A 12,526-nucleotide genomic window follows, 5' to 3' on the forward strand; every position below is an offset into this window, starting at 1 on the left:
TTGTTGCCTCACAAACATGCTGATGTAGAAAACAATCATCCAATAAATCTACAAAAGCCTTGCTAGTGTGCAAGTGACCGACCCACAAATTCCAGTCAATATCTGGGAAATTAAAATCACCCATTATAAGACTCTCTGATTTACTGGCCCACTATTTCCCTGTACAATATCTTATTATACCCATCAGAGTCATTAGGCCTATAGCACACTCCTACTCTCAATTTTGATTTCCCTATGCTTATGTCACACCAAACTGACTCGACACTGCCCTGTCCATCGATGTCGACTGGCTTCACTTCCTTGGACTTTGTGTTTCTTAACTAATAGCATAACCCCTCCTCCCCTCCTGTCCTGTCTATCCTTTCTATACACATTTTATTCCCCAAATTCCAGTTCCGCATTCCTTATATCTGTGTGACACCACGTCTCTGATATCCCAACAATATCTGCCTTTGATGTTTTGAGCAATACCTCAGATTCATCAAATTTATTTACCAAACTCCTAGCATTGGTGTAACGCAGGTATACATGCACCTGTTTCTATTCTTGGCTACCCTAACACAACCCATGTGTTTACTTGTACCGCAATGACTCCCAGCAGTCTCTGAAATATCCTGCATCTTGTTTTTCAGGCTTCTGCTCATTTCAATAGAAGCAGTGCAAGAATCACTTCCACCTCTGCCAGTGGCTACTGTTAATCTATTAGTCCTTTCCCCCCCAACTAGTAGTTTTCCGACCCACCTAACTCTGCCTCGACAGCATCAGCAAAAATTCTTGCACCTTTTCTATTAAAGTGTATCCCATCCCTGTAGAAGCAATCTCTCCTGTTAACAAGTACAGTCCAGGCTGAAAAAAATTCTACACCTTGAGCCTTGCACAATCCCTCCAGGGCCGAATTGATCGACAAGGCTCTCATCATATACTCCCTCCTATCGTGTCTGGGCAGAATTGCAGACACTTTCAAATTCAACCCTAATTCACGGCTTGTTTTCAACAGTGATCTGTACTTGCTAAGTAATTTCGCCGGTCTCCTACTCTTAATATCATTTGTGCCAACGTGTACAACTATATCACCTTTTGTGCCCTTAAAAGATGATATCCGCTCTACAACGTCATCAACCTTTGCCCCTGGCAGACATACCCTGGTCCTATTCCACCTATCCTTTTTACAAAGCATGTTCCCAGCTTCCCTGACAATAGAGTCACCAACAACTACTAGTTCCTGTGGGACCAGTGCATTCTGCCTAGGGGGCTGCCTCTGTGTTGCCTGATGACCAAGTGCAAGCTCTGGCGTTGATGTGGGCGGCTGAGAGCTTGATGGGCCCCTCAATTTATTTCCTTCGAGGGCATCCACCCTGTCCTTCAAGCTCTCATAAAGGCCCATAACAACACTGAGTTGTCGCCTGATTTCCTTGCACTCCTTACATCGTGCACACACAAAGACAGTATTATGTCCCGTACCCGACTGCTCCGCAAACATCAAGCAAACAGTGCATTTTAAAAGACTGTGATTCAGAGGGCAACTGCCCCCCCCCCCCCCCCAGTTCTCCCCTGAACCACAGCACTCCCATTAGCTTGAGCCTTTTGCTTTGCTGCTCTGGTCTGAGTCATGATTCCGATTTAATTCAATAAAATTTCAAAACAAAATTAAAATCCTTAAGTTATATCCCAAAACAGTTATAACGCTATATTTATTTATTTTTTCGGTATCTAGTGTTTTCTACGAGTTCCCTTTATATAACTTCCGTATCACGTGTACCACTATAGTTATGTATTAATTATTTGTTACGATTAAGTCGTTTTATATATATATATATATATATATATATAGAGTTAAAAGTACAATTTAATTGACAATAAAGTTTATCAAGATTAATAGATTTACTGATTAATTGACAATATTATATTATGCACTATACTACACTAAGCTTATGCTATCGTGTAAAAATGGCGGGAATTCACGAACGGTACTTCTATGGACTCGTAAGTATTGATTAGCTTCCAAATCTCGCTATCTCAATTTAGAATAAACTAAGGATCCTGCCTAGGTCTATAATCTACTTATAGAAGATAATTTAATATAACAATTGATTAATAAATCGACTAAATTTGGTTAAAAAAAAAGACCTCTCGTTCAATTTGTAACACGTGGATTTGATACTGTTACCGATACTAAGTAATACCTACAAAATCTCTGTCTAAGTTAAACTTTAAACTAAGTATCGTAACTAGGAATATAAAGCTACTCTAGAAATAAGTTAATATGACAATTTAATCTAATAAATCAGAAAATAAATGAGGAAAAACTTCTCTGTTCCAAGAGCGTAAAAGAGCTTCGTCCGCACAGGCTACCCTCGTACCCAGTTCTTATCTCGTACCCTGATAAATACGGTAATCTGCCAACGTGGCAGATTACGGTCCATTCTTTCTGTATGACTTGCTGCGGTGTCCTTCATCCTGCAGTGGATTGAAAATGGCTGTAGGTTTATTTATTTTTATTTATATAGTGATGTCTTTGTATATATTTTGTTATAAACTTGGTTAAAATATTGTTGTTTATGTTTTTTCTCTTTTTCACACTCTTGTTAGGTAATTCCTATTAAAATAAATTTAATAGCACAAGTTAGTTCAGTACGTGTCAAGTGCCCTGATGATTTACGCCCTTCAGATAATCGAATGGCTGTTCTGAAATCTATTCAGGTAATGTTTGTTTTAATTGTTTTAGTATGCTGTTATAGGATATTATAAGATATGTCATAAACTTCATTTGTAACTTATATACAGCTCTTAAGTTATGATTTTTATATATTAATTTTCATGTATTTTCACACTAATGATATAATACAGTTTTAAACAGTAAAACCAACAATTACAAGTATAATGAGAGAGAAGGGGGAGGCACAAAATGAACAGCTGTTCAGTAGCAACACACTGATTGAACCATGGGCTGTTTGCTGGGATTTTGCTTATTGCCAATCGTATGTTTTCTTTGGTTTGTTGAAATTATTTTATCTAGTTTAGTATTTTCTGAAAAAAGAAAAGAAAGATTATTCTTGCTGAATTTTAATTCTTTAGTTGGTGAAAAACAGAACATTATCCTTAGTGTGTCTGTTGATAAAATTTTCTCTAAAAAGTGTTTTCCTGTAGAGTTTTATGCTACAGGGTTATAATGGATTCACAGCCTTGAACATCACGTCAGAAAAGGAAAACAGATTGTCAGTATGTGGAAGTCAATGACATTGAATCAATTCTTTATAATATGTCATCTGGTCTTGAAATAGAATTGTATTTGAGTGGTGCTGATTCTGAATCTTGTTGAAATGCATCTGTCGATGTTATAATGCTACAAACAACAGATGCCAGTGTTACTTGGTTTGAGGCACACAGAAAGGACCCTCCAAATACAAGCAGCAGTGAATTTGTTAAAACAATTCTTTTTAAAAGGACCCAAGTTAGAATTATATTACCATTATTTTTTATAAATTTATAACTAGTTCAAATATTTTTATTTTATATTTGCATAAAAAAACTGCAGCCATTATTAATCCACTGCAGGATGGAAGCCTCCTCAGCAATTCATGTTGAGGAAAATGGACCATAATCTGCCATGCTGGTTCAGTTTGGATTGGCAGATTGACCATATTTAGTGGTCAGGGGCTTGAAAGCCAGTCTCCTCAAAGAGTGCGTGCTACTGCACTCCTGCTCCTGACCACTCTGCTACAGAAGCTGGTTATATTGCATACTAAGCCTAAATAATTAGTACAATGTACTGTTCAAAAACCATTATAGTTTCTTGTGTTTCAATAGCAATGTTTGAAAAGAAGACTATCTTTCTGTTTAAACCACTGAACAAGCAAGGGTTATATTTCACATAATGTGTTTAGGGGATGCATAATACAGATGTAATTTATACTTACGCAAATATCTAAACAAAATTGGCACTTTTGCAGTGTTGTTGAGTGTGAAGTATGTCACTGAATATAAGAGCCTCGCTGCACCATTACTTTTATATTAACATCTTAGTAATTTTTCACCCACATGGAATATTAACTAAACATTGATAATTTTTTTTTTCCTTTGATTAAAAATAAAATTACCTTCAAGAGGTAGTCATCAGACTTTTTTTAATACAATGAATTACATGTTTTGTGTTGGCCATCTGCAGTTCCATTTAAATGTGGCCAGCTTAACTCATTCAGTAGTACATACATACATAGATTTACATTTTTTCACTTGTAAGCTTAGTGAAGTATATACAGGGTGTTTCAAAATTATGTATACACACTTTAAAAATTTGTTTAATGAACAATATGCACCATTTTCTTAAACTCATTTTGTAGCTTAAAAATAGACAATTTTTTTACAATAATTTAATTTTTGTTTTATTTTATAGATACCTCTAAAATGATGGAGAGTACCCAATTAAGTTTTAAAGAAAGAAAAGCAATTATAAAATGGTATTGGAAATATGAACTTGTCAATGAAGTTCAGCGTGCTTGGAAATCACGATATGGAACAAAAGTGCCCACATATTTAACAATTACTCATTTTGGGGATAAATTTGAGGATCATGGAACCATTTAGAATATCACTAACTTAGCATGTGGCCGGAAGAGGACATCAAGGAGTAATGAAAACGTTGAAACTGCAAGAAGTGCAATCTTGTGCACCTCAAGAAAATCAACAAGACGGTGTTCACAACAGCTAGATTTAAACCATACAAGTGTTTTTAGAATGATGAAGGAATTAAACTTTAAGTCATTTATACCTCGATTAGTACATGCAATCTAGGAAGATGAACTGAATCGACGATTGCAATTTTGTGAGCACTACATTAAAAAAATGGTGAAATTATGCTTTTCAGGATACAATTGTGTTGTCAGATGAGGCCACATTTAAAATGAATGGCCATATAAATCATCACAATTGTGTTTAGTGGGCCACTGAAAATCCACACATCACTCTACAGAAAGATGTCAGTCTACCAGGCATTACTGTGTGGATGGGGCTCTCTTCACATGCAATAATTGTTCCCTATCAATTCAAAGGCACTGTTAATGGAAGAAATTATCTGGATATGTTGAGGGATTAGGCTGTACCCCAATATATTGGTATATTTTCAACAAGATAATGCACCTCCATACAGCTGTGCGCAATGTATTGACCAGTAATTTCATGATTACTGGATAGGTCGTCGAGGGAGTGCTTTTCAATACCTCCAAGGTCGCCATATCGTACCCCTTTAGATTTTTTGCTTGGGGATACTCAAAAAATCATGTTTACGGTAAACTGCAAACATTGGAGAAATTGTGTAAGAAAATTCAACAAGAAGCACTAAACATTTCACCTGGTTTTTGCATTTTAGTATGTGGAACTGTTAAAGATAGCTGCTGCTCATGCATTTTGAACAATTAAAGTAGTTGTTTTTTTTTTTTTTTTAAATTGTTTTTTTGTCTTCAAAGTATCAAAAAAAAAAATTAAATTTGTATATATTGATCCTTTAAATTTAAATTTTTTAAGTGTGTACACATAATTTTGAAACACTTTGCACAGGAACTCCCAGATTTACGGAAATTTTTGCTGGCTGATGCAGACTTAAAAAAAATCGTGTAAACGTCTTTGGATCCCATAGGAATAAATAGAGGTATCGTGAAAATATCGTAATGTGAACCCAATAACACATTCGTGTTTTTTTTTTTTTTTTTTGTAATTCATTCCAAGTCCTTGGAAGTTGAAAATATCTCTATCTAAAAGCTCATATTTATAATGGAACTTGCACTACCCTTTAATCGTTATCATATGTTTCCCCATTATAAGAATTAATTTTGAATGCCTTTGTGATATTTTTCTAAAGGACATTTCTGGAGGTCACTGCCCTAAAACAATAAAAACAATTTGCACTTTCCGGTTTATTGGGCTTTTCTGTTGGCGCAATCTATTATAAACGGGTAGTAAACTCGATCTTATTGCATTTGCGATAATCCCGATAACTGGAATTCTGTGTTTAACGTAATTTTTACGTTACGGTATTATGGTGAAATCCTTTGCTGAAATCTTCAATCATATAAAAAAACAAATTTTCAGAAACTTCTCTTCAATCCTATTTACGTATTACAATAATAAAGGGAAAGCGACCAGCAAAAATTGCGAGTGGTGATAAGTGCCAGGAAACAAAACAAATTTGATTTAGAAATGATGAAAATAATTAAGAAGTATGAAGCAGGACAAAGTTCGTCATCTATTGCATGGGAATTAGGTCTCCCTGCTTCAACAGTGAATACTGTTTTAAAGGACAGTGGCATATAAAAGAATATGTCAAAGGATCAACGCACTTAAGATCAACAGTGATCACAAAACAGCATTCAGGTGCTATATCAAAGATGGAAAAGCTATTAATAATATGGATGGAAAATTAGATTCAAAAGCAAGTGCCCCTGAGTCTAATGACCATTCAGTCAAAAGCAAGTATTTATGAAGATAGTAAGGATAAGTACAGCAAACCCCAAGCCATGTTTGTGGCAAGTAACGGGTGGTTTAATAGGTTCAAGCATCTTGCTGGTTTCCGAAACATTTAAGTACGCGGTGAATTCGCCACTGCCGATTCTGCAGATGCAGAGAGATTTTGTGATGTATAAAAAAATTATTGATGAAGGCAGCTATTCAACGCAGCACATTTTTAATGTTGACGAGGAGACTGCTCTGTATTGGGAAAAAATGCTGGATCGAACATACATTGCCAAAGAGGAAAATACAACGCCAGGTTTCAAGGCTTCACAAGATAGGGCCACACTCTTTCTTGGGGCTAATGCTGCAGGAGATTACAGATTAAAACCACTGCTTTTGTACCATTCTGGAAATCCTTGTCATTTAAGGGCATCAATAAAGCCACCCTACCCGTGCATTTCTGATTGAACCAAAGAGCTTGGATAACAATATCTCTCTTTGAGGATTGGTTTAAATGCTGCTTCATTCCGAGGTTGAAAAATATTGTAACAACAATGACTTTTCTTTCAAGATTTTACTTCTATTAGATAATGCTCCTTGACTAAGATGATTTCAATTCGAATGTGAGGGTGCCTCCTTAGCCAGGTGGGCAGGAACAGCAGTGCGTAGCACGCACTTCTTGATTAGACTTGATTTCGAGCCCATAACCACCAAATATAGTGGATGTGGAAAGGTCAGGGAACGACCACCGCATATCCCCAGAGCAATATGGCCTTAGTTGCTAATGCTCCTAAAAACCAAATAAAAAAACATCGAACGTGAGAGTCATATTTCTACCACCAAACACAACTTCACTCATCCAATGTATGGATCAGGGTGTTATTTCAAATTTAGAAGCATACTATTTACGCACAAAATTTGCTCAGACATTGTCTGCAGTAGACGATGAGAAAAATTGTACATTAGAGACTTTTGGAAATTTTACAGTATTTACCACGACATCTTAAACATTAATAAGGCCTGACCGGAAATTACTAAAAGTTGTTTAAATAGTGCATGGAAGAAAATATGCCCATGGCACGTAAAAGGCTTTGAAGGGTTTGAAAAACATGAATCATATGAAGAAGTTACAGATAAGATTGTAAAGGCTGCATCGACTTCAGCTAGAGGTTGAAGCCAAAGACGTGGAGGAGTTAATAGAGGTAGAAGAGAAGGAATTATCTAACGAAGAACTTCTTGACTTGTAGGCAGCAATAGTGAAAGAAGAAATGCTGACGAGGCTAGATGAACCAAATGAGGAACCGAGACACTTCATCACCAGAGAGAGATGGCAATGGCAAGGTTTGAGAAGATGGATCCTGACAACAAATGATTCTTAAAAGTTAACAGAGGGGTGAATGATATGCTTGCCTGCTACAAAGAAGTCTACGATGAAAAGAAAAAAGGGCAACCATTAATATGTTCCATTAATTCATTAATATGTTCTTTCGTAAGGTTGAGCGGCCGACCCCATCTAAAGTTCCACAGCCCTCAATCTCCACAGTGGCGTACTTATCAGCTGAAGACTTCGATTCTGGGAACGATGTCTAAAAGGTAAAACTTACTGACGTTATGCCTGTCTCCTCTCTTTTTTTTGTAATTTTATAATTTTGAAATTTTTTTAAATTGCGCACTTTTGTAATTTTTCCTGCACATGAAATAAAAAAATTGAATAAATACAATAAATAATTCTATTTACATGTTCGTCGAACATTTCTTTTTTGATTCAATGAATTCAGCGAGCACAGTTGCGAGTGCTGCACAATCATGGGGGAAATTCCGATTTAATTAGCATTCCGCAGAACACAAGCCTTAAATAAGTCGGGGAGTTCCTGTATATGTAAATCCATACATTCCAAACCCCTATTTTACACAACGACTTTGGGTATTATGTATGTAGCTCTATATGTTATATGCTGTATTCATTAATGCATGAATAGTCTTGATTTTTTCTGTTACATTTTAGCACATCTCTGTGGTGTTTCCAACTATTTGCAGACACAGTTTATAATAGATGGAAGCACAAAAATAGCTTTTGAAAATCAGAGAAACAGTGCCCATGTTAACTTCAGTTATCCAATTTGGACTTTTGATAACTGAAGTTGAATGATTTCTGTGTAATTTAGATCCTGAACTGGACAAACCATCTTAAGTGATATATAAATGGATGCAGAGAATGATCAAAAGTACGTCAGTTTTATTTTAAAAAAATGAATTATATGATTAAAAAATTCAGTATATGAAAAATTTGTATTTATACAGAAATTTTTAAAAAATTATTAATAAATAATTTTACTCTAGACTTGCACAATAAAGTAAAAATAAAAAGACATTAATATTTTAAAGAATTTATGTGCAGAGATTTAATTTTTACAAAATTTCATGAAAAAAATCACTGCACAGGGTCCACTATTATTGAAAATTCACTTCAGTGGACTCACCCATGTGTGGCATACCCACTGCTGTTGTTAGTAGTTGGACAATTTACAGAAGCACTGTTAATAGTTCCCAATTTTATAGCTGTTGTGACTTAAGTGTTGTGCAATATAAATATAGTGCAAGCGCATCAGAAATACATAGCTATATCTGAATAAATCAGAATATTAGTAAAACGGCATCGTTTTATGTTATATCTCATTGTGAATATCTTCACGAGTTGCCATAATATTGCACTACTTCGAATAAGTAACGCTTCACCTAAGGCTAATGTTACTTATTCTCAGATGGATACCGCCACCCAGACGGCACCGTTTCAGGGCTATTTGGCCCTTCTTCGGTGTGTGAGTAGGTACCCGAGTGATGCAATGATGGCAAAACAGTTATGAAGTATAACTCCACAATATGAGAGATGCCTGATGGTGTATCATGTATTTAGACTCTAATTAGAGTGTTGTGCAGTCAGACTTCCCAAATCCAGCAATATATTATCCTACACACTCCCATTTTCTGGCCTTATATTTTCCCAATTTTCATAAATATGAAAATTGGGAAAATATAGCAAACCAAAAGAATCAGCATATTTAGTTCTTAGATTGGTGATTCGAAAAAGCAATGCACTGGAATCTAATGTTCTTGGTGAAGGTTTTTCATCATAGCCATAATTTTTTGCTGTGTGCAACAACAACATTGAGAAATTTGGCCATGGAATTGTCCAGTTGCTGTTCATGAGCAATAATTTTAATTCAGTTTCACCATTCTCACATTATGTAGCACTAAAGAATGAATTCATTTACCGAATCTTTTTTGAGCTGTTAGGTTATCATTTGTAAACAACAACAAAAGAGCAACTTCCATCCATTTATAATTGTCCACATCTTGCCTAAAAGAAAATTAAGTAGCCCACAGCTGTGTCACCTTACAAGATGCATACACAGTTCATATTTAATGTGAGAAAAGGTGTTAGAGTTGGAACTTGATTCAAGTGATATAAATTATTTCATTTCCAAACTGTATACTGGTCTGTGCCTTGCCATATCCAGTATATCCTATTTAAAAGTAGAAATAAGTATTTCATTTTTATTGCAATTTACTTTTTAATGAAAATATTCACACTTGTAGAAGAGTACTGTGTGCAGTAAGTTTCAGTGTAGAAATGGAATCTTTTATACAACTATAATATGATACCAGAAATGTTTAGAGAATGCTGCTGGCTCACCAAAAATGGTTCGCAGACTAAAATCAGGTGACCTGCTTGTTGAAACAACACAACACAAGCACTCTGAGAAGTTACTTAAATTGAAAACACTTGGAGGACCTCCCATAGAAGTGTCACCTCATGGCACCTTAAACTACTCAAAAGGAGTTTAACAGAATGGGATGTTCCACATGTATCTGAGGAAGAAATTAAACAAGAACTCTCAGATCAAAACATTATTCAGGTCAAGAGAATCCTAATTAAAAGGGATGGCTCTTTGCTTCCAACCAGAACCATCATACTTACTTTCAACTTGCCAAATCCACCAAATTCTGTAAAAGCTGGGTATTTGAACTGTCTTGTCCAACCGTACATACCAAACCCTATCAGATGTTTCAAATGTCAAAAATTTGGGCATTCACAGGCAGTATGTCAAGGGGCTGCAGTATGTGCGTCATGTGGGTCTAAAGATCATATTCATACTGAATGTTCTGCGCAATCTTTACAGTGTCAAAACTGTAGAGGCAATCACTCAGCTTATTCCAAAGACTGTGAAACATGGAAAAGAGAAAAAATGATTCAGAAGTACAAAACTGAGCATAAAGTTTCCTATCTTGAAGCAAAGAAACAAATATTGCAAATTTCAGTAACACGCACATACGCATCAACTGTCGAACAACAAAAACAGATAAGTGCTATTGCTACCTCTACTACTGCAGTTCAAACTATTGTTACAGTCCCTCCCAATGTCTCTATATCTGATTGGGCTCACTCAACCTTAACTCCATCAGTTAAATCATTCTCAATGACAACTTCCAATCAAGCCATCAACACACCAGTTATGATTCCGCCAGACGCATCTTTTTGCCCCCCAGCCATCCACAAATGCTAAAGTTAGAGATACAGAAGACAGAAACACTGTTCATGATCACATGGATACACATGAAAAAGAAGTCTTAGAGGAACCGATCTTAGAAATACACGCTGAGGAAGAGATGGATACTCGTCCACTCTCCATGAAAAAGAGAAAAAGTCTGAACGAAATAAGCAGACTGCCATTCGCAAAAAGACAGATACAAATACAAATCCAATATAATGCGTACAATAATACAGTGGAATTGTTTAGGTTTCCACAGTAACATCGATGACATTTGTGACTTAGTTGATAAATATCATCTGGTAGGTGTCTGCCTTCAAGAAACTAACTTAACTCCACAAGTAAACATTGCAGTAAACCGTTACGGTACCTATAGAAAAGATCGATTTCCTTCGGGTGGAGCACATGGCAGAGTGGCTAGTCTAATCGACTCCAGAATTCCATGTAAACGCCTTCAACTACAAACATCTTTGGAAGCAGTTGCAGTACGAGTCTCAGTACAGTTTACTTTCTCACTGGTCTCACTTTACCTTCCTCTAAACCAAGAGTATACATATGCAGATCTTGAAGCATTAGTAACTCAGCTACCACCCCTAGTCATTATCATGGGTGATGTAAATGGACATCATCCCCTGTGGGGATCTCACCACCAAGACAAACGGGAAAAATTATTGGAAGAGAAAAATCTCTTGCTCCTGAATATGGGAGTCGAGACGTACATCCATTTGCCCACCGGAACAACCTCTGCATTTGACATCTCCATATGTTCCAGGCTTATACCCACTTATTGAATGGACAATCTTAAATAATCCCCTGAATAGTGAACATTTCCCTGTGGTCTGCAAAATATTAACGAATGATGGCCAAAAAAGATGGAGATTCCATAAAGCTAACTGGACAAAATATGAAACACTTGTGACGATAGATGCACAAACAATCACCACTCAGCCTACAGACAATGCTGTACCTCACATCACAAATCAAATTTTAATGGCAGCTGAAGCTACAATACCCCGATCTTCTAGAAAATATCATAAACATGCAGCAACATGGTGGAATAATGAATGCAGTGTAGCCACGAGAGAGAGAGAGAGAAGAATAAGGCTTGGAATCTCTTTCAAAAGTATCCCACCACTATCAGTCTCATAAATTTTAAAAAAGCTAGAGCTAGAGCCAGATATGTCCGGTGTAGGAGAAGAAAGGGATCATGGATACGTTTTGCCTCCGAAATTAACAAAAATACAGATACCGGTGTTATATGGAACAAAATCAGAAAACTTAATGGGAAATTTCTTTCGGTACCAACTCCACTAATAAGCTGGAATGGACAGGATATTGCTAACTCCAAGGAAATTGCAAACGTTCTTGCAGCTTCTTTTGCAAATGTATCAGCCATATCTACATTCATTCCATCATTTCAGAAAACTAAATCTGTAGCTGAAAAATACAAAATAAACTGGTGCCTCCGTAGCCAGGTGGGAAGGAGCAGCAGTGCGTAGCACACGTTTCTTGATTAGACCGGGGTTCAAGCC

General features: G+C 36.3%; 1 protein-coding gene across 2 annotated transcripts in view; it reads left to right on the forward strand.

Moving 5' to 3' along the window:
• Nucleotides 1-12,526, forward strand: part of Mtr4 (exosome RNA helicase Mtr4) — a 499,068-nt gene that overhangs the window by 374,862 nt on the left and 111,680 nt on the right. Inside the window, exon 19 of one of the 2 annotated variants that reach the window (XM_090371841.1) lies at nucleotides 2,590-2,700. The exons of the other annotated variant lie outside the window; for it this stretch is intronic. Coding sequence (XP_090227967.1) covers nucleotides 2,590-2,700 — 111 coding nt within the window. The remainder of the gene's footprint in view (nucleotides 1-2,589; nucleotides 2,701-12,526) is intronic. 2 annotated transcript variants of the gene reach the window in all.

This window comes from Mastigoproctus giganteus, chromosome 4 (genome assembly GCF_048544385.1).
Source record: "Mastigoproctus giganteus isolate SK-2022 chromosome 4, ASM4854438v1, whole genome shotgun sequence".
NCBI classification, from domain to species: Eukaryota; Metazoa; Arthropoda; class Arachnida; order Uropygi; family Thelyphonidae; genus Mastigoproctus; species Mastigoproctus giganteus.